We start from the raw sequence: 24,027 nt of genomic DNA, 5'->3' as shown, positions 1-24,027 counted from the left end.
CAAGACTTTACTGAATGTGATGGTGCTTATTATGCGTGACAATGTTGACTCCAGGAGTAAATGAAGGCGTTCTAATCGGACAGTTCAAACCACGAAAACCTTTAGGATGACCCAATAGTTCATGTTATTTATTTGTTTTCCTGTCTTGAATGCTGTCCATGTTTCCTCTTGTTCTTAGGCGCTAAGTGCATACTCCACAGGAGTGTGAGTATGCTCTTTACAAATTTTGTATTTATTATCATTAATACAAGAAATCTACATAAATCAATGTATGACGAACATACGCAACCTTGAATTTCTGTAGGTTTGCCTTCCGCTCATTGGGAGCACGATCGCTATGTAAGCAAACGCAGGAGTACTTCCCTGAAACAGTTTATCAAAGAAAACATTTAAATATTTTTACTCGAAATTGCGTATCTTTTAAAGACGCTAATCAACAAATGTCTTAAGTGAAGATTTATTTAATTTCTAGTTACAGCTCTGGCGAAAGAAAAATAGCAGCCCCTGAAGTGATGGTCTAGTAATTAGTTTCTATTTATAGCGCTAGCAAAATATAAAAAAAAATGCTGTTAATGAAGACAGGTCACGCGATGCTGATGGAGAAAGACTAGAAGGCTGGAACGCCAAGCTGACCGTGGGCGACACGTCATCGTGAATGGACGGCCTGCCGCTCGGCGAAGGACGCTCGGTTTATCACGCCCTCGTACAGAGAAAGATTTAGCTAAACTTACACACCCCAGCTGTCGACTACTTCATTTCACCTCCGGAGTGGAAAAACACTTCGTTGCACAACTCTTCGATGATTAATGCAGGAGTGTATTTATCACACATGCCTATGAAACTTTCACAACTGTTGTTGGAAAGTAAAGACTAAAAAACAAGTGTTAATAGAAAAGTTAATTTAAAATCCGTCTGTTTCCCGCAAAGGAAAGTCTAAGTGTAATAAATTACTTCCGAACTTCTACAACGTTTTTGAAAGTTAAATTTTAAGGAAGATTTGAAAAGAGTAGTGAGAAGTTGATGTTAGGACTACAAGCTACAAGAGCACCACAAGATAGCATGTCCGAGTCCACACGGTTGGGACTCACCTTTGCCTCGCTCATTGAGGTATTTCTCCAGGTTGTCACAGTCCAGCTTGGTGCGGCAGAAGATGAGGGCCACATCCATGTTGTGCTTCTCAATGGCGCGGATGACGTATTCTCCCTTGAGAATTTTCACAGCCTCAGAATACGTTTCTGTAACAGTCACATAAAATACTGATTTTTTATGCTGCTAAACTAATTAAAAGAAGAATGCACAAATAAAACAATAAATATACAAACGCAAAATTTAATTTTCAATAGACGATTTGGCTGAGAGGACCAATGGAGACTAAAAGAGTGTTTGTTGCCCAATTCAAGCTTGCATTTTCTCACTGGTGCAGTTTCCCGTGAACGTGTGGAAAGCGAAGGACTAAATATTATTTTTGAATAATACAATTACGAATGTAGCACGACCTAACAAAGAAAACCTTGGCGCTAAAAGGCAATTTTATTAAATAAGAATGTCAAAGGAGTTTTTCTAAGTGCTCTCTTTCGCGATCTTGAATGCAAATTACAATGAATTAAATAGCAAAGCTGTGTAAGTTAATGTCAAATGTCTACAACAGCTTTGCAAATATTGTAGAAAGTTAAAAGGAAAGTTAATTTTGATGTTTAAGAATCAGTACACTCAGTGCATCTGCTCATTAACAGGTGTGAGGCCGCACCTCATCATCGCCTTGTTAGCGACCCAAGACACGTCGTTGCTAAGGGAGGCGGTGAAAACCAATCAGTTATTTGCCTCCAGCACTCGCAAGTCCATTAAGTGGCGAGGTGGCCCAGATAAGCAAAGCAAATATTATTTCTTCTTGTCGTGTGTTTTATTTGTATGTATATGTCCCTTGGATAGACTCACCGGACTGGTTAACGTAAACTCTACTGTTTTATAAAAAGAAACTATTTTTAAAGTAGATTTAAAGTATTAAACTTGTACATTGATATCACACACACACACACACACACACAAACACAATCCTTGGATCCATTTCAAGAGTGCGAAGGAGATGAGAAAGTGGAAGCAATGCAATGCGCCATGTTTTTCAGCAAAGCGAATGTTTGTTTAGAAATGAGAGTCAAACAAGAGTTCATCAAGTCACTTCCATTGGAAGAGAAGCCTCATACAGTTGCCAGCAGCTTGGATGTGAGAATGATATCATCACTCCCTCCAGCTCATTGCCTTTCTACGTGCGGCCAACAATGCTAGCCTCCCAGAAATAACCAGGCACGGTGTTTATCTGTACCTTTGATCCTTCTATAGGAACAAATAAAAAGGCGACGACAAGTTGCAAATAAAGTGCATCGAGCATATAAATAAAAGGCAGCAATTGGACTTGTTGACGAGAGCCTCTCGTATAAAACACACACACACGCCGATTACCGGTAATAGAGTTTCTATGCCGACTAGTTCAAAACGAGGCCAGTAAGAAAACCGACTTTCCAATATTCTGCAGATGACACTAATTCACAAAGCAACATTCAGGTTTATCTGGCTGTTAGCATTGTGGGTTACAAGGCCCAAAAGAAGGAAGAAGAGGGAGGAGGGAGGGGAAGAGAGGTCAACGACGACCGACGGACGCAGTATTTTTTCTTTGACAGATAATAAAAAATAACAATGTTTGTAGACCATTCGAAACACGAAGAGGTCAAGGATGAGAGATAAATGAAGTTAAGAGACTCGATGAACTTGCAAAAGGCTTAGATGACAAAGAAAGCCAGGCTACAGACACATCAATACCAGTCACAAATAATCGAGTTTTCTTTCACTAACGCAAAAAGAAAATAACAGAATCGATTTTACACCAAAAAAAAAAAAAAGGTTCTAAATGAGGAAGAAACAAAGCGCCCCATGCCAGCAAAACAAAGTCTGCGTCATTCTTCTGTCAAGAATATGAATGTCATGGCGCTGTTATCAAGTAGGCAAATGTCAGGACATCAGTGTCCACTCTGTCTGTCTTACTGTCCGACACTTACTGCTACATACATGTGTGAGTGAGTATATGTTGGTCAAAACATTCATAGCCTCTTCACTTATATAATAGCTGTGAATGGGCAGCAAAGCCTCAACAGTAACAGAGATGTTTATTTGTATACAATATTATGGTGCAGCTGTTCTCAATAATTTATTGGCTCTATTGAATATAGTCGCTTCTGGTTCTGAAGACCACCAAAAGAAGAAAGAAAAAAGCTTCAAGCTTTGCCCACGCAGTGCATGACAAATGACTTTTTTTTACAACACATCCCTGTAGAAGAAGCGGGTTCAGACCATGACCATCAGAAGCTCTGATAAGAAAATGCTACAGATGGTTACAGGGAAATGCCGCAGATGAGACAGAAAGTGGAAGGAAAGAAGACGAGTTTCTCCAACTCACTTCCCTGCGATCGAGTGCCGGTGCAGTCTATGAAAAAACTTGCGGTGGTGTCATTCGGACTGCCCCGTAAAAGCAAAAAAATTAATGTGCTTGTGAAACCGGACACCACAATTAACTGTAAAAGCGGAGGCCATCAAACTGCTGGCACAGAAAGTGTCCTAATAGGTGTGGCGGGAAGGTGGGACGTACCAACAACGTTCAACGTCCTCTGGCTCACTGATTGATAGTCGTTTTATGACGTCACTTTACGTCAGTGCTCGCCGCAAGCCCATCATAAAGCCCACGTGACAGAGGAGACGACAGTGCTGATAACACTTATCATGGTGATAGTCTCTCGGCCAGCGCAACTGAGTGTAGCTAAGTGTTAGTTGGGAGTAGCTGAGATCACCACCGGATGCCACTCTGGGTCAACGAAATTCCACTTTTTACACAGAGCAACAAACTCTCTTTTTCCACGCCTAATTTAACCTCGACATCAGCTGAGAACAGTAATATGTATTAATGTGATAATGATTTGCCGGAAAGTTCATACGTAGTGGTCCACAACCTGTAGCAATAATGCTAATGCTTTATTCTTTTTCAAGTGACAACACACACACATATACACACATATATATGAATTTACATAGCGTTCGGATTGCAACTAAGTTCGTTTTAATAGAAAAGTATATCTGCTAAATGGATTTTCTTTTTTCAATTTTCGTGTGAAAATTATATTCATATAAACAGTATAAGGATGTTCTGGATTTCCCAAATGGCAATACCTCTCCAAACTCTTAAATTTCATTATTTTTCTATTTCCCGAACGCGTTTAGCCGTTTTCGATGACACTTGCAGACTTTTAAAACTTTGTTTGAACCCTGTTGTGATTCCCCAAATATTACATTGGGAATCACCTAACAGCACCCAGAAGACGACGGATATGACAAGCAAGATAGCAACCCTCGGGGCAGCAGAAGGCAGTAATGGTCCGCACTACTCTCGTTCGATGCCACCTTTATAAACGAAGCATCTTTAATAGTTTTCCTCTCAAGGAACAGAGCGAGATTACCGTTAAAGGAAGAAGACCCCACCACCACCCACACCCACACACAAAAAGATCAAAACAAAAGAACCAGAGCAGAAATCATAGTTGCTCGGTCTTGTGTACGCGTGGGATGGCAATATGGCGAGAATATTTGCGCACGTGTTTATTATTCATGCAGGTTGGCATGCACGCGTCGTCCTGCAATGGCGCAATCGCACGCGCCTGCCTGTGTAATCAGGAGCACGTTCACTCTCACGCGCTGTGCATCTGTTGTGAATTCTTGACTTATTTTCCAGCATGAAGGACGAACGGGATTTAAATGGGTTGAGAGGTCAAAGGGACAGAGAAAACAACAGCAAAAAGTCAACAATCAACAAGAAGCAGAACTCCACAAGGCCTACTTCAGGCTGTCTAACATACAAGCACGTTGTAAACCTGACCGAGGCTGGGCACATGTTGGTTATTTCGCCATAAACATGGGTGTTAACACAGTCGATAACCTATGTCCATCTCTATTACAGCCGACAAGCCCCTAACAACGCCATTATTTAAAGAAGCCGTGGGGACCAGTTCAAAACCTACAGTCGGTAGCTGTGTTCCTCGCAGAAAAACACAGGGAAAGCCGAGACTATGAATAATGCATGGTGCCAAATGAAGATTAGTAACGTGCTGACAAAGAGGAGTATTTGCACGCTCTCACAAACGTATTTCACATTTCATTCCCTCCTCTCCCTCGCTTCTCCCTTCTCCGTCTCTATTTCTCTGGAGTCAACAGACACAAGTCTTCGTTTTTCTTAATCTAGCCTCCGCTTGATCGTGGTTAAAAACGCTTGTGTTTGTCATGTTGTAGAAGTGAGGAAGAGAAGGAGAAGTTCATGGGAAGCAGAGTGAGGCGACATCAGAGAAAGCTTGTGTCGAGCCTCCTGCACCAAGTGATGGACGTGTGGAGGCTGCCATCAGCACTGCCTGGCACCAGATTGGAGGAAATGAACTCTCGGGGCTGCATAAGAAGCGGAGCAACATGTCTACTGTCCGTGTGAATGGACACTGCTGCACCTACACACGGAGTTGTTGCTGTCGTGTACGCCTCGCTCGGTGGCGCCCTCTTGGCCAGTTTTCCCATGTCGACCAGATCTGTGCTTTGGATGAGTTCCGAGGGACGCGTCCTTCGATATTGGCAATTATCCTTGTCTTTCTATTATTCCTCGCAGCGAAAGTGCTTTCTATCTTCCGGCTTGTGCACTGCAAAGCAAATTACTGAATGACCATGGCCGCCAGGCTGCAGAGGATGTTGCACCTGGGGAAATCACAGCTCATCCTGTCAGTTCATTAGTTAGCCTGTCCTGTCGCTGTGTCTCTGTAGTCGCTGTGTGCAGCCGCTAGGCACGCCATGACTTCAGTGACCGGCCACCCAGGCTTGTTCTTGACCAATCTGCACACCACCGTGCACATATGGATCTCTCTTCACCTTTACCGAAATAGAGGCTCTAACTAGCAATCCGAAAGTGTACTACAAGCTCACCGATGTACCTAAACAGCATCCTGTTTCAAATATATATGTCTATATTAATACAATATATTTTACATAGTTAATACCGCTCTACATGACATGAATTACATTGCTGTCGTCGCCTTTTCCTGTAATCACCGCAATATCTCTTCCACATTTAAGACAATAAATTAGGGGCTAATGATTCTTCCCAGAGTTTATATATAGCGGTGTGTCCTTGGTGTAAATTCAAGTTCCTCTTGTGTACTCGACCACAACTCTTCACGAGAAGAGCAGGAAGAAGCCAAGCCCCATGCACGGGTCTAAGACCAAACGAAGCGATGGAGCTGACGATGAGTCTAGTGACAGGAGTGGGAGGAGGTACAAAAGTTTAATGTTTACAGCGCTCCGCCACATGTCATCCATAGTCTCGTGTGTAGGAACCTCTCTGTTGAGATTTATTTACAAACGCCAGGCATCTGCGGGAGGAAAAGGCATGGTGGCAGCCAGCAGAAGGCGAGAAGGATGAGAGACTGTCATGTTGACGGCGCCTCCCAGACATCCCACTTCCGTGTGCATGGGGTCTAAGGACAAGCCTTTTCAATTTCCCTTCGTCATCATCTGCTACTGGTGCTGAGCATAACAATGAGGCGCTGCTTTTCACCAGATCCCTTCTCCACTCGACCTGGCCACACAAACATCACCAGAGCCGCTGTTCACAATGCATGCAGGTGTTCACAAATCACTACACACGGATCACTTAGTCATCTCCGTAAGCCTGAAGAAAGCGACACTGATTACCGACACACTATTTTATTGCAACATGTCAGTCAGTGATGTTTGCGACTCCTCGTATATCACCGCAATTTCTTTTTAGATTACCTCGTTTCCTCTCAGCCGACACAGCATTCAAAGGCCAGTGGAGATCCTCACCGGCAAAGCCTCCAGGCCATCCACAAAAATACTGGGCAGCTGCAGTTTAATGATATCACTACAAAGACGACAAGAAAATGAAAGAACAATAAAAAATGAAGAGTACGTTAGGAGGAGGATGAATTCTGGAGGCACGTGTGCTTGGTCAGACAGCTTGTTTGTGTGCGCGTGGGTCTTGTGCTCGTGCGCGAGGGCAGGATATGAAATGGAATGTTTTTCAAGTTAGGTCAAAAAGAGCCAAACAAAAACCTGTTCTTCAGGTCAGATAGTTTTGTTTTCTTACATCATCAGGACTCATTAACGATCTTTTACATCCCACAAAACCCTTAAGCAAATGGCAGAATGTGTATGACTTCTTTGAACTAATAATCACCCGCTTTAAGACATGTAGAAATAGGGGGAAAAACTGGAAGGGCAAATCTCGACACACGGTTGCAAATAATAAACTAATAACAAGATTATGCCTTGATTTGTGGCTTTCCGAAGAAATGTCAACAATAATGGTTGACGAGTGTTGATGAAGAATCTCAGATGACTTCTCGTTGCTAATGCCAGCATGTCTTGTATACGGATTATCATTTAAAACACATCTTTCTTCTAAAACTGTGAGCCACAACAGGCATTTGCCACCAATCGTCGACTACAAATATATCAGTCATTTACAAGCAGCTACGATATTGCCGCGATGCTGCCAGCATCTAGCAACAATCAGAATTGGCCAGCCTCTGACGACAACCAATCAAAGCGTTGATGGCGGGGTGCAGTGAGTGCAGTGTTTAAGAATCTGAAGACGGAAATGTAGAGATCGTGGCGACCCAGCGCCTGTGTACAAGGTGCCGCCAGCTGCAGTCAGTGACCCCAGGGCAAGGCAAGGCACCAGCTACACCCAGCACGCCTTTGATATCAAGATGAAGAAAGTAACTATCGCATTTCCTGACAGCTTGTGTGAAATACACCGTGCTGCTACACATAAAAGATGAGTGTATGAGAAAGCAATCTTCAAGCTTATATTTTCTTCCTACAGCAGAAATCAAAGGGAGGAAAGTGGGATGTTAGCATAGATGGACTGACTACCCTCCTGTCTCACCAAACATAACCATGTAAATGTCTGCCCTCCGTATTTCTTGTTCTTTTTAGATGACTTACGTAAACAAATAAATAAAATTAGCCACCCACACACGGTTTCAGAAATAAATTCGCATAAAACTTACGAATATCATATTTTCAGGAAGAGTATCAATGTTGAGGTTTCATTAGTGTATGCAATATGCAACCATTTAGATACTGTTACTTATCAGCGACAGACTAATTACTTACTTGCAACACCCTGAAAAGAAGAACTTACACTGACATTATAGAGACATTAAAAATAATTATTTCTTAAAACTCAATCAGATTTACTTTTAATTATCATACAAACGGTCAACTACAGCGGAAATATTTCAACTGCAAATGAGATGACTTTAAGTATTTAAAATGTAACAAAACTATCTTGCAAATAACAAGTGCTCAATTTTTTATGAAACAAAAGAAGTAACAAAGACCACATACAGCCTACAGATGACACTGGAAATAAAGGACACAGGAATGGTAATAATCCAGTACTCAGTTTGACCAGGATTATGCCAGTACTTCTTCTTAATCTTTCTTTAGTGTCATCGTTTTTAATTCTTTCTTTGCGTTCAATAGCAATAAAGGAAATTGTACATCAAACAATCTAAATGTCACATCAACAAAGGTAACTGTGAGGTTCAGAAAGAAAACACATTTGTAACACTGAAACTGAGCGGAAATAATATTTACAGACAAAATTCATAAGAAGTGGCTAGGTCCTGACCGAGAGGTCGTGATAGGCAAAACCTTTTTCTGTACACACAATCGAAGCTAAAGAAATGTAAGAGGCCTAACTTCTTACCAAGCATTGTCGTGTGTAACGGCGCAGACGAACGAAGGGTAGGTATATGTAAGAAGTATCAAGACTGGTCGTCAAGGAATGATATGGTGCTGTAATCGTCTTGTCAACATCTCCATTTCAAGGCCCCCAAAGTGCAGAAGGCTGCAGTTTTGTTTTGGTGGTACATACATACCTCACATAAAAACAAACACAGAAGACTGTCGGCGCAGACATGTTTGACAGTAAACACTCTGTATGCCAGGGGGCGCCTCCCTTTCGTAAAGTTTGTCCCTCATCCCACGCAGTCTTGAATAATGATGGTATTATATTTCTGTTTCTTGTTTTTATTATCGTTGTTCGAAAAAAATGTGCATCACTGTGGATTAATAAGTCTTCACCGACTTTCATATTTGAAAGAAAAAAAAGGGACAGAACACAAAAACCAGGATTAAAATAAAAGGAAGAGAAAGGGTGATAAAACATGGGCAATAGAGGAAAGGAAGGAACAAATAAAAGAAAAGGGGACGGGAATAGGGTTGCAGGGGATAACCATTTGGTTATGTTTTATGATTCCTCAAAACTGACTTGACTTGGGTAGCATGGGCTGGGGGGTTGCACACACACACACACACAAACACACAAACCAGCATATGCACGAACACTAACATTGCCACGTTGGCACTCGGTGACCTGCACAAGTAGGAACACTCACGTGTGTTATACAAAAATCTACCGACTTTCATAATAAAGCTTGGTTTCAGATCCCCGTTAAACGGATAAAAGGTATTTTCTATATAAACCTGTGTGAAACACTTAAGTAATAAACGCAATTCTCTTTTAAACACTGTGAAAAACAGAAATGTCAAGCAGTGGTAATGAGGTCTCCACAGTCTCGATAATTTATGGGAAAACAAACAAGTACCAGCAAAAGAGATACACTCTTCGTTGTATGCATTATTTCTACATTATGAAAACATATCTCCAAAACTGAAAACTTTAAACATTAACAGCCGAAACTAGAAACATTTCTGAAGACAGATAACAGTTTTCTATACTTGATGTTCATGAAAAGAATATTTCATCCAGTGAGTTTGGAAAAGTAAGCAGACCTTCAGAGAAAGGAAGGATGATACCAGTTTATTGATAGAAGTCAATAACACGGACAAGCCAAGAGCATGATGTTACTGCTCCTCACTTACTAGCTTCGGACACAAATTGTTCTTTCTCTCTAATGATACGCTCATTTGTCATTAGCCTTTTCAACTCGTAGTTCTGAATGTTGACGAGCTCTCTGTTGATCGAGCGGCTGGCAGTCGTTATTTGTCAAATGACTGAGTTGAGCTCGGTAAGAAATTAATACTGTTTTCCCAAATCGTTTTACTCGAGATATATGTTTCCAAACATCAGCATGCACAGGAAGAAGACAAATATGACATCCTAAATGTCCAAGGAGACAATTATCTTACCATTTCTTTGACATATAATCCCAGATCTCTCATTGGTTGTATCCTTGACAACATGTACTCGCATTCATTCCTGACGATATATGTTACTTGGACTTATTTGTGTGTGTGTGTTCTCTCCCTCTGTTAACATAAAACAAAAAGAATATACAAGAAGAATGTGTGCCTAGTCTAAGTACGAGTGCTCTATGTACGCCGCATATCAGGTCACTTCTGTCGACCTTTGGTTTGTCAGCACGGTTCTGCATACTTTGTGTTGTAGTCGAAACAAGCAGAATTAATCACAGCAATTTCGGAGGCACTAAAGGAACTGTCATCTGCTTGGGATATGGCTTGCTGGCAGCTAAACACTTCAATGCCAGCTTGCAGAGACCAGAAGCAGCCAGGAAGTAGCAGCACCTTACACCACCGCCCCTTCCCTTGTCCCGACCCTCCATCGGGTGTCCTGGCTGCAGACATGAAAGACGAGGTGGATGTGGTGCTAAGTGTCAGTAAGAGCGACTCCATAACTAGATTGGCACGGGGGACCGTATACAAAAGCGGGATTCTACCGGTCAGGTTCTGGCATCGTGCGAAAATTGATAGTACTTGTATAGCGCGGATCATTCCATCAGCCGAGTCATCACAGACCACTTTCAGCTCTTTTGATATAGAGGCAGACAATACTATTGCTAGTTAACTTGCTAGTTCTCCAATCTGTCTCAAGAAGCCACCAATGTTCTTCAATACGCCGAGTTACTGACGTGTGCTTCCTCCTTCCTGCTCCTCCCTCCTTCAAACCTTTGTGCGTTCACGTGCATGTGAATGCAAGTGATCTCTCTCAAAATGACACATGCACGTACACACAGAGAGGTAAAAACTGAATACACATAATTTAAACTAAATTACTTTCCATGGAAAATTTAGTTACATTTCAGGGAAATTTACTATTGTAGAAAGCTTTACTCGAATAATAATTTACTGCTTACTCTTAAGAAATCCAAGACATCTCAAAACATACTTTAAAGTGCCAGTTAGGTGGTTTATGTAAGTATTGCCCACTGGCACCAATGGGGCAAAGAGGGGAGAGGAGAGCGTGCCCCAATCTAGACCAAGATACTTTTGTAAGAGTGTTCACAATAACACAGGAGGCATACCTCACCAGTGTGAACGGTCCGTAAGGCCAGGGTGATCCTCCTCCTGAAGACGAAGGCACGGCTGGCGGTGAAGTGAGGCGAGCTGTCGCCTTATTGCAGCCAGCACTATATTGCACATGGAAATGACGACTGAAAAACTAGAAAGGAGCGCTCGCTCAGCACGGAAATCGCAATTTATACCGGAAAAAATGAAGCAATCAGTCATATTGCTTCAACCCAGCGTAGTGAAGCGAAAACAAACAGTGATTACATTGACGGATCTAAAGCGGCCATAACAAATCGAAGTAATATGCGACTGTCGTGATTCCAGAAAACCAGACGGCAAGTAAACAAGTAACCGGAAGTGATGTCATTGTAAGCCCATAGAAAACATAATCACAAATACTGGAACTTAGCACTAAGTTGAGGCCATTGACTCCAGCTATGCGAAAAAACTCAAACTCTAAACAAGTCTCTTAGCTAAAATGTATTTTCTGCCAATATTTCAATGTTGAGTGTCGTGTTGTCACGCCTCCGAGGGTTTTGTGTGCGTGTAAGAGGGCGCCAGGGGACAGACAGCAGGGGTCACGTTAGCGAGATACTAAGTTGCAGTCAGCTAAGCAGCTACTATTTCATAAACATTTTAGCTGACTGCTTAGCTTTAGAACCAAGCCGCGCACCCTGCCTCTGGCGTCCTCCGCCCCGAAAAAAAACATCCACCCTGTGTCGTTGAGACGGAGGCGTGTTTCCATAGCGACGCAACATTAAGACGCCTGGGCCTGCTGAGGACAAGTCTCTTTATGCTTCCGCAAATGTGGAACGTTTGGCTATAATAGCACTTTATTCACTTCTGTACAAGTTACCACTGCTGAATGTGGACTAAGTGGCGCTTAATTCTCAGGAAAGTTGTCATGGTTGCATTTATTACATTTTCTGACCTCTTCCTGTATTCTTGCATCAAGAAGTCGACTCTGGCAGAGTATGTGTCTTAGTTGTCCGAAGTCACTTTTGAACTTTCAGTTTAAGACGAAAAGTAGGCCCAATACCAAGTTCTACATCAATAAATTTTCCCAGAAACGGAAAAGTGTGACTATTTACAAAGTTGGTGTTGTTACCAGAAACACTTACCCTTCCGGAAACCTTGTCCTTCTTTTCTTGCTGCACTTAGCCGCCTGACATTTTCCAGATATTTGTATGTTATGACACGGGGCCGATGGTAGTTTAAACAACATAAAAATAGAAGGATCGGGTATTATGTACTTCTTTTTTTTTTTGTGTGTTCAGGTGCCTGGAGACGTGCACCACTCGCCCTCTATACCTGAAATCTGTGCTAGAGAAGCATACTTGGTAATGTTTATTCACAACCGCTTACAGATCGGTGGCGATGATTTTTAGCAAAGTTTTCAGTGAACTTTTCTTTTTTTAAGTTTAAAACTCGGAGCTGTTATGAGCTGTTAAAGCCGTCTTAATAGCCACGTTAGCGATTACAGCTTCAGAAAAGACATCAACGTGTTTACAGGAAACTCAGAGGCCACGCGGTGAATAAGATAAATTGTTTCTGATATTTCATGGCGACATCGTCAGAATTATTTAACAGACATGTATTGATTCAAGAAGATTGAATAACAGATTGTATTGATTCAAAAGAAGAGTTTGAACCAGTTAAAGTGAATTTTCTTTTCTATGTTTGTTCTATAACAACTAGTTATCGGAGATGTTATGTAAGTTCTCGAATTAAAACTTGTATTGAAAATTCTCTATACATATATATAATGTACTCGTGCACATTATCGTATTTTATGAAAACAAAAACTGCAGTCTATGGTGGAGTCGTCTTATGGCTGTGGAATTATTTGCAGCAGTCAACAAAGCAAATCAGTCTACTCTTACAGAAGCCTTGACAGTAATGTAACTCTATAAGCCTTTGCAAACAAAAAGTCTGAAAGTCGGGTAGAATTCTTTCTAAGTGACAGTTGTAGAGAACTCAATATTACACAGCAAAAGGAGATGTCGTGAGAGACGATTGCACTATAAAGTGCTCCAGCCACCAGACAATATCTGAATTTCATTTACAAGTGCATTGGACCTTAAAATACAAAAAGCGGGATAGTGCAATAAAGCCACAACAAATGTTGACATCTAACATGTTTTCCCCACTTCCTGTCGTAAAGGTTGAAGCGGTAAATATAATGACAGTTAACCTTAGTGCAGGCTATTAGCTGACAGTAATGAGCAGTAATGACTAGCTGACAGTAATGAGCGTTTTGCGATTTAGTTCAGGAATGTAGAGAGACACAGAATGACAAACTTTCTACTCGGAGACATGATCATACTCTACGCCTACAGATGCGATTCTCAGACAAAATGATTTCTTCTCATTTTCAGTGGGGATCGCTGCTAAACGAGTCAAGGAGAGTATCGAACTCAATATCTCCACCTGATGTTTTGCAACTCGCGATATGACAGTTTGAAGTGTATAACTTTCCTCACATTACCGTTAGCGATCAACCTTGTTTGTATGAGGTTATGTGAAAGGCAATTTACATTCTGCTGCCCAGCAATACAACACAAACACCTTTGTTTTCGAGCCGACGATCATAATATAAAAAGCTGTCCTATGTTACATACGGGTCGCAGGTGACACTACAGCCACGTGAGACTTATAACATGGCGACTGTCTACAGCTTTGGTGAGAGTGGGTTGGAAATGTTTCAGGGACAAAGGAAAGCCACAGTGAGAACAATACACTCTGACATCTAACTGAACAGACCAGAAAGTATGAAGACAGTTTTGTAATCGTTATTCTGAGCAAGGAAGGAAAGACAGGACAGTGACTTCCCGTCCACTCTAACTGCCTAAAGTGGATTACTGGTCCGCTGAAGACTAATGCCACACGGTACTTAATTCCTCCCTACACCGACTGGTGAAGTTTGCTGGGCACGGTGAACACTCTGGCACCATGGCTTCAATCAGTGTCTCAGTCATTTCCGCCTCAATCAGTCTTATCCGCCATTTGCTCACTTCAACTTCTACTACGTGTGCGTGGTGCGCGTGGTGTGCGTGCGAGCACGTGTATATGAGAGAGAGAGAAGGGGGAAGAAGAGAAACAAAGAAGCGGAGACTGAAAACTACAAATATAATTCTAAAGTTAGAGAATGTTCAACATGGAGGTCGCATAATTTCCCAAGAAGAAAGCTGGAAAAGGCTAAATTTACAGCACGGTAAACATTACTGTTCTTTGCTGCCATCACTGGCAGGCGCCTATGATCTGTGGGCGATGTGGTACTGTGGGACAAAATTAGCCTCGTTTTCCAGACACACAAACTCATGTACAATGTTGAGGTTGCTACTTCACAAAAACTGGTTCTTGGCTCTCAGGCCGGTAATCACTGCTCTCGGCTGTCGCATGGTCGGCTACATTTTAGCCTTTATGGTGAGAATCGCTTCACCACCATGTCTGATTCTGCTAATTGAAAAAAACAGCTTCGTTCACATAAGAAACAGTCTGCTGTCTTACATTTTTACGGAGTTCCATTGTTTTCAGAAACCAGCCACCGTTATCTTCAAACAATTTTTTGTTCAGTTGCCTGCTGATTTATCTTAACCGGATGAATACAAATAAATGCACGAGGTATCGAAATATGATTCCAGTGAACAACAACACAAAACCGAAAAATAAAACTAAAAAAAAGCACATCATTATCCCCCACCTACCCACAACAAAAATGTAAACAAGATGTGCAGGAGTGTTAAACTTTAAAAAACTCAAAACTTCACGGGATTTCGAAGTGTGGCGAACCAGCCACAAGAAAAGAGCTCGATACACTTTTCCACAGACATACAGGTATGAGCGTGGAGACAAACTCGGAAAGAGGAGGAAGAAAAGGGGAATTGGAGGAAAAGGGAGGGTTGGACAAGGGAGAGGAAAGACAAAGTGAGACAAAGGGCGGGAGACACTCGCGGGGAAAAGCTGGTCACCAAATATGTAATTGGCCCGAGAGGGCACCGGAACTAGCAGAAACAGGGTGCAAGAAGTCTTACGGCTGCCATGATCTGCTTTCAAGACCGTTTACACTTTCATCATCGCTGCACAAGCATTATGTTCACTTCCATTATGTTGTTGGCCGTTAAGCTGAGAAGACGTAAGCCAGCAGCCTGGGGAAGACACACACACACATCTTCCTCTCAGCTCCCATGACACTTGCTAGTTGTCTCCAGTTCCACACAACACTTGCTCACTTTTTCTAACTTTATCATGTACAGTAGGGTGTGCGCCACACACCCAGGTCCAACAACCAGCCAGCAAGGCCGTAAAAGATAGGGAAATGGTTGCTGAGAGGAGGTCTGAGGGCGCACACAGCCCAAAGATTTCAGCTGGCAAGCAAGCCATGTTGCTGGATATCTTCAGGCCGGACTCGAGACGCTTCTCGCCAGGAGTTGTAAGACTTGGGGCGACTCGCCTTCACTCTTTGTCTCCTTTGGAATGCCCTCAGAACTACTGTGATGGGTGAGGGGCAACCCAATTATCGACTACTAACCGTGGTTGTCCAGGAACACCTCCTATGATTAAGGTTATCTGTCTTAATTAAGAAAGAATAGATGTGGTTTACTTGACACAATCGAAGTTTAGGACTTTGTTGTAAACAAATGGCTAACACTGTTGGGAAGGTCTCCGGCGTGTGGGCGGTCTGTCTGAGAGTGGTCAGCCTGTCAGGAATGGAGGCCACCGTTCCACAACAATATTACACCCTGATTACTGTTGCTGCGTGCGCCATCATATTGTCATGCTTGACTGTGGTGGTCATAAATTCACCATCTGAGCACCGACCACAGACCTTGTGGATTCCAACTTTGGGAATACCGCGACAGCATGCCAACCGCCATTAGCTTGTGTTAAGGAATGGAGCAGATTGCAAAGCCTGTCGGGCTGATACTATTCAGTCGCTACACAGCCTCTCTATAGCAAGTACGCACTATAAACATCAGGTGGGGATTTTTTGTTTATCATGCCACACAATTTGAAGAACAAAATGTCACTTTCTATGTAGTGGAAACACTTGCTAAGAGCAGTGAGGCAGCGATGACCTCTGGTCAAGTTCTGATAGTGCTGACGTGTCGCTCAGCAAGAGGTGATCCTCAGGTGACCAGTGACCCTGAGATTCTGGCATGTGTTTCTCCACTAGGCGACATAAACACACTACGTTGTTTGTTACCTGTTGTTCACCCTGACAACATCCCGACCTAAATGTCAGGTATGTAGGCAAGCTCACACATGCTTCACATTAAGCTTGGCCTTCAGACGTAAATGGAAGCAAGCTGTTGTGTTTACATCCGACATTTATTATGCGGAAAGCAAAGCAACAACTCACCCTCCCAGGCTACATGAATTACGGTACTAATCAATATTAATTATTAAAATGACGGGTTATTTGAAGAATAGTGTTCTGATTTTCGATTGGGTGAGGTTAAACACAGATACGAGACATCAGCTAAAAATTCATAAATGTGTTCGTTATCTTTTGTCTTCTAGAAAGCCAAAAAAAAAAAAAAACCTTTAAAAGGTGCTAATAGAGTGTAATCAAGCAAGTAATACCAAAATAACCAATAACTATAAGGCTATTACTTTGATTTTCAACTGCTTGCTTACAAACTTTCAAAATATAGCAGGCGAGAAGACACTGCTACAGCGTGAAAGCATCACAAAGTTCTATTTGGCAGTCTCAGCGATCATAATCATTATCAACACAATCATCACTTGTCGTCATGTCGTCGCTGTGTATTTTGTAGGAATCAGTTACAGCTCGCCAGCGGGACATTTGAAAGAAAATACAAACAATGAAGACATGTCACAAACAAGGGGTGAGCGGGCAGGAAGTGGGCACATGACGGCCACCTGCTGGCCGTGCGCCTCACGTGTCACCTCATCTGTCGGCACTCCGTGGGGCGCCGTGCACGGCGACTGCCTACAACAGAGATGACAGGACGGGAGGACAACATTCACACACACACACACTTTTATTTTTGCTGCCAAGGTTGTAAAGAGCATCCATCACTATTCGCTCTGTGATCAATATGTGCCCTCCCCCTCCCCCGGGGTCAGTTGCCTTGCTAAGACAGGCAGTGATAACTGACAAAATGATGGGCGCATCGATATCCCGAGAGAAACACCAGATCCTGTAAACATGAACAAGATGTTTCCAATGCTCTGACTCTCATTATCCAAAGCCTAATTTAAATAATTTCTTGTGTCGTCTTTTACAACATTGCCCGCGTGCCTCCTCGCCACCGCCTCCCTACGCTTTGTGGCACGCGAACGCAAATTAAAATAAGAATCTCAGGATGAAGAGCTCTCGTTCTGTCCTTCTTTCCTTCATTCACAGTCCAGTGCAGATTGCAAAAACAAAAGAGATGTGTTTTCGTGGTAATTTAAATGCGTGTTCTAAGGAGATAAAGTCTAGGTGGTTCTCGTACAAGAGGCACAGAGGCAGCCGTAAAAGCTGTTTCGTGTCTACACCACATCAGGGATGTTGGACAACTACAGCTTTTACTTAACTGTTTGGCGGCGGTCACAAGGCGCCAATAGCTTTGTAAACCGCGAGAAGAAGAAAACAGACCTGCTTGTAGGTGTATAAACAGCACACGATGAGTTAAAAGACGAAGGAGTTAGAAATGTTAATCAACAGCAGCACTAGACATCTTTTCTGCAACACAAATATATGTATCAGGAAATATAAGTACTTCTGTGAATGAAATATTACAATCTGAGAAATTCTTTATTACTTCTAGAAAAATGATTTTAAAGGCATCTCTAATCGCTTTGAATCCCCATGGTTGTCGACATTCTACAGACCACTTACTCGCGCAGACAGTGACGGTATCATGTGCCATCGTCCTGTATCCGCTGGCTTCATATTTAACGTTTTAACAGTAAGAAACTGTCCCCGATGCTGTCGCGATCCTGATGCGGATGCCTGTCGCGGAGCTGTCACCTTTGGAGAGGATGGGTTCCAAGTACTTATAGTTGCCTAACTCTTCCAGCCGTAATCCCTTCATCTACTTCACTGTCGGGTTTTTTTCCCTTCACCCTAGAGCATCCTGGAATGTTGACAGTAGCACCTCTGAGGTTTCTACCGACGGTGTCCATATAACAGTTCACAATCTTCAGGACCAACTGACCTCCAGCTCTGGCCTTGGAGACTTCTGTAACGTTTGGATCTTACAGCTTCTTCATGATATCTATTTGACTGAAGACCAAACCATCCTACATTCAATGGGATGGACATAACCGGCGATGGTGTTCAGTGCAAACTTTGACCTTTGTCGTTAGTTCCGCTTTAGCCTAATTTGTAGACCTGTTCATTGTTGGTAGGCGTCTGAGCCCACCTTGACGATCTAGTCACTGAGTACAACGATGATGTCTTTTTCCCCATACTACCTTTACATCCCAGTCTAGCTGTTCGTAAACCTCCTCCACTTCGCTGTCTTTGTGAATGAAAGTTGTAGTGTATACTTGGATAATGATGACATTGTGAAGTCTGGCAGAGTCGCAAAATGGAGATCAGCCTGCAGGGTTAGCCTGCTCCGACCACATATGTATGACGAAGCCCAGTCCGCAGTCGTGCCAACACTGTACCAGAGTCTAAGGACCTCGTCAATTGCTGTCTCAACAAATCTGGGCAACGGACCTCTGCAAGTACCCCAATGTCCCATCATTCTAGTTTATCTGCGAGTTCTTTTGCTGCACTTGTGTAACATATGGACGTACCACACACCAAAAATTCCTTGTTATTTTTATGGACCCGTTTGCTTCAGTAGCACACTTTTCACTGTCCCCACCATGCAGCCTGCCGGTCGCTGGTGATTTGCATCTCAACATCCGTCATGAAGTCTTCTGCGGTGAATATCCATAGTATTTTCTCTGGGCTTGTGCCATTGGCGGCGCCCATATTCCTCTCCAGGTGAGACCAGGGCCAATACTCTTCAATCGATAGGTCATCATCGTCAAGACACGTGCCAACTGATGCCGAGTTATCATCGCGATTTTCTGACTTACCCGTTATCTTTCCCACACAAGTCTGTGGGAACATTTTCCCTTGGAAAGGGTGGTGGGAGGGTGGGGAAAGGTGACCTCCACACCATGCCAACATGGACAGCTCGGACTGTCCCGTGATGCAAAGAGGAGGAACCAGAAACGACAAAGTGAGACCGCTTCATAGCTGCTCAAACTAATGTGATTAAAAATTTACAAGATGCTAGAAAAATGAGTTGTTCGTAAAAGTGAATCAAACAGCGAATTTTCTTCCAAACCGTTACACCTCTTTTATTATTATTTCTGACCTTTACTCCATGTCTCCCCACTGGCACCATTCCCAACGATCAGTGACATTGGTAATAACTGGCCTGGAGGACAAGTTTGTTGAATCAATACGTGAACAGCCAAAACCTGTTATCTCGCGAGACCATAGCCGGGAATAAACGAATACACTATCACATACAACCCAAGCGAAACCTGCAGGTCAGGCGCACCTGTAGGCCAGCGTCCATTTCAAGTGACTGGTATCAGTCGGCATCCAGGATGCGCAGCTGTGCACCCAGCACTATCCCATACAGACCTGTGTGTCTGTCAGACCAAGTCATGCAAACTGCCTGAAGGCAGTGATTCGAAATCGATATAGAAATTGGATATTCTTTAACGATGGAAGCTTTTGGACCAAAGTGACAGGAGGTACAACATGACTGTACACAATGTATATTGTAAGCACGCTCACCACTAGACTTTCACTCCTGCACGTATACATACGGTATAAATACAGGTATACATAAGCCAATGTTCCCACATCACTGTGTCCCACATCAGGTGCTAACACTAGTATTTCTCAAATCAGTATTCTCCATACATCATATAATCAACTTGCGTAAAGTAAGATTTCTATATGAAAATTCCTACATATCAAGGACAAGAGCGAGAGATCATACACGGTACGATATATCTCTATGTTTTCTTCCTTAATCAACAACCCTTAAGAACTAAAACTAATAACCCAGGCTGTGACAAGTCAATCCTATTTTTCTCGCTTTAGGAGGGAGCGGAGGGTAATTCCTCCAGGTTATTTCGACAGCCCAGATGTGTTTGTTGTACGACATTCAAGCAAACATAAATAAAACTGAAATCCGCACAGTTAAGCTTAGAAGCACGTTTCTAAAGATCAAAAAAACATTGTCAGCCGCAATCTGTCTACAAGGAGAGTGGTGACTCTCGACCATATCACCATCGACCCTGAACACCATTCAGCTGGCGACACGTCGGAATCACGAACAACTAAAGAAAATTTTCAATCCAGAGAGAAAGAAATCGAAAAAAAAATCAATTATAATATTCAGGCCGTCAACAATTAAGTAAATAAAGGTGTTGTGCCTACTTGGAGCCTCGTCTTTTTTTCATTGATTCCGAATGGGAAAGCGCATACCAAACGATGCCACGCCTTTCCCCTTCAACATCTCCAACAGTCTGAATAATAATAATAATGATGATGAATAATAATGGGAACATAATGCGCCCATCATGACCATGACAGATCGCACTCTGAATGTAAATGACTCCACAGCTGTTCTACATCAGCTGCTGTACTCCATCAATATAACTTGCTTTCATTTAACCTATGTGTCACATCAAAAAGCTCAATCAGTCACAAGTCTCGCAAATAATGTGCAAACCAACTTTATCTAAATTTTCAGAAAACAACAAACCACTTACTTCTCCTAAGTTTGAGACTTCCGCATACCTTATTGCACATGGAAGTTCGTGCATTTCTAAAGCGATCAAGAGGCAGGTTATAGTTTTGTAAATGCTTTTTAAACGACTCAAATGTATGGAGTCTCTGAACCGTGACTGTCTTCTGCTGAGTCTGACGATCCAGTGTGACCACTATTAGCCCGTGTGTAGGCTGGGGGCAGACAAACAGAAGTAACCTGTGGACATCACATGACCACCTGTCAAAAGGTGTCACTCGTCTCCCTGTCAGTCCCGTTTGTGGAGTCCCTACAGCGCCCTCTCCCTCTCATTAAGGCAGCATGCTTTCTGAAGCGACACAAATGGAATGTGGCCGCTGCTAATGGGATGAAACATGGCGATGTCAGTCACAGGACTCAGTTATGTCTGCTGTAACGCCTGCAGGTGCCACGGTAATAGCCTCCAATTCACTTTCCGATCAATAAGCGTCAAAGGAAGACAATCATTCAAATAAACGAGCGAGTGCAATGAAGTGCTTTACGTGCACCATCATTTGCCTGTTAGCTAACCTTCTGTATTGTCAGCAAAACCACATTGCAACACTGCCTTTAAAACCTGACCTTTCTAGGCAAATATTGGAACTGTCTGTCTGGCAGAATCTCGGCTGATCTCACCCAAGCCAAGACTTTTTTTCTCCTTTTTATGTTCCTGTTTTTGTGTGACCGCGAGCATCCAACCTTCTTACCCACATTCGGTTGTCCTATTCGGGTAAAGTCAGGTTCTGACTACATGATTGTCCCCAAAGTGGAAAAGCAAAACATTGTTAATGACATATAGTGGTCTAGTAGTTTCAGGAAGTCTGCTTACCATACAGCTGCTATACTGTTAAATACAGTTTAGAAATTTCGAGACCAATAGTGTGAGTACGAGAGCAGCTTGAATTATAGGCGAATGAGACAAGTAGGCTTGTGGAAGATAATGCAAGCATTCCGTGACAACAATGCCAACAATGCATGCCCTCCATGACCACCATGCCATAAATTTTCTCTCCCCTGGCCGTCTTCAGGCGTGAGGTGGGCAGCAGGCTCCCGATGACGATTATCACACAGTCTCTGATATTGCGCCGCTCTTGGTCGTAAACATCAAAAGGGAAAGGATGTGAGCACACAACAAAGCTGACGGACCATCTCTATTTCCTCTTCGCGCCCTTCTAGCTGCTGTTTGGCGCAAAATACAGGCTGCTTACTGCAGTTTACTCTCGCCTTATTTTTGTATCTTTCACAGGAACATGAAACACGCTTATACCCCCTAAACAATCCGTAACCCTATAAACCCTAGCAAGAACTGATATTTCTACATTTCTACACCCATGTAGCCAGGCGCGCACATGTAAGCACACCGATACATCAAAAACACACATACAAACGCACGTATGCAGGCAAGCAGACAACCACCACCGTACAGAGCCATCCCATTACTGTTTAGCACGAGCGACTGGCCTCAAAACAACACGCTTGGCGATAACAATGACCTGGGGCTCGCTGCCCTCTCCCCACCCCAACCCCCAACCCAGGCGTTAACGTTCCTCATTGCAAGTGTGAAGGATGGGGGGGGGGACCAGGGAGGCACCCAACACCCGATCCATTGCTCTCTCAACCATGCCGTGTTTTAAGGGCCGTGCGTGGCTTGTCGGGCCTGACTACTGATTGCCGTGCGGCAGCTGCAGCAGCATACAAGCAGCAGAAAGCAAGTGCCGGCCACTGTGACTATGAAGGAGGAGGTTGCGGCATGTCATACTTCCATATGGCACTAGATGGCGCACGTCGCCCCTCGCAGCCTCAACACAGCCTTTGCCACTGATGCTGGCGGAACAAAGAGACTTGGTGTGGACAAAGGTGGATCTGTGGCTCAGGTCCGGTCTCGCTCTCCTCCCTCAGTCGAGGGATCAATGAACTAAGTGATGCCACCTTCAAAACTTAACACACTTGTGTAGGCGGCTGTGCGTGCGATCGCTTTAGTCGCCACGCTTCATTGTGCTCCATTTTCTTGTTAAGGTAAGTGCAACTCTCTCCTTCACCCTCGTCCTCTTATCTTCTTTTATTAAGCTCTTAACACTGACAGGCGGGCGTATACAGAATAGTTCACTCATAAGAATTACTTTAGGGTGGGGGAGGGGAACTAATCCCAGCAAGAAAAAACTGAAGTTAGAGCTTACTTATTACTGTCGACATTTAAAGTGGAAGCAGCTTCTAAAGTTTTAAAAATATCTTTTGGAGCGGATCTCACCTAAATGAAGTTCCTCCTCTTCTGAAGTTGTCTTATCGATTATCAATATTACAGCAAAGTGTTGTAATCTCCAACTCAAGTAGCTGTGCCCCAGACTTTCATCACAAGTGTTTCTTTCCTAAAGTACTGTCTTAACTGAGAAATGCCATTTGCCCTCGTCATCTACTGTGATTACTTTACCATAATATTTAACAAAGTTTAGTCTAACCTGCATTGATTTTAAATGTTAGCTGCGATAGATATTATATATATATGCGTGTATTGTGGTGGGGGGACGTGAATAATTTATCGAGATATTGATTTGTCAAACTGTTTTCTAGTTATTTGTGCCCCTGAACTAAAAATGATTATTTAAGTGTATGTGTCTGTGTGAAAACAGAAAATGCCCAAATTTTGAAACATTTCGTGAAGACGTGCTCTGAAAATAAGATAAACATTACATACCCGCATCCGCAAGGCAGAACATCAAGAGGTGTACAGCTAAACAGGAGACTAGATTCGTTCTACAGGAGACATTGTGGAGGGATTCGTGGAGTGATGCTGAAGGAAAGGCAAAGTAGTCTAGTCCTCAAGGATACAAAACACTATCAGGAAGCTTGCGGTCATCTTCATTTAACCAGACACTGAATGACGCTAAGCACT

The 24,027-nt window shown here is 43.0% G+C and overlaps 1 protein-coding gene across 1 annotated transcript in view; it reads right to left on the bottom strand.

Annotated features, from left to right (window-relative positions):
- LOC112576936 (ATP-dependent RNA helicase DDX1-like) overlaps positions 1-24,027 on the bottom strand; it is a 174,946-nt gene that overhangs the window by 27,537 nt on the left and 123,382 nt on the right. Inside the window, exons 19-20 of the mRNA XM_025259817.1 lie at positions 1,089-1,235; positions 290-363 (exon numbers count right to left, since the gene is read on the bottom strand). Coding sequence (XP_025115602.1) covers positions 290-363; positions 1,089-1,235 — 221 coding nt within the window. The remainder of the gene's footprint in view (positions 1-289; positions 364-1,088; positions 1,236-24,027) is intronic.

The sequence above is a fragment of the Pomacea canaliculata genome, linkage group LG12 (assembly GCF_003073045.1).
Source record: "Pomacea canaliculata isolate SZHN2017 linkage group LG12, ASM307304v1, whole genome shotgun sequence".
In the NCBI taxonomy this organism is placed as follows: domain Eukaryota; kingdom Metazoa; phylum Mollusca; class Gastropoda; order Architaenioglossa; family Ampullariidae; genus Pomacea; species Pomacea canaliculata.
This window is presented reverse-complemented; position numbering and strand designations above follow the sequence as displayed.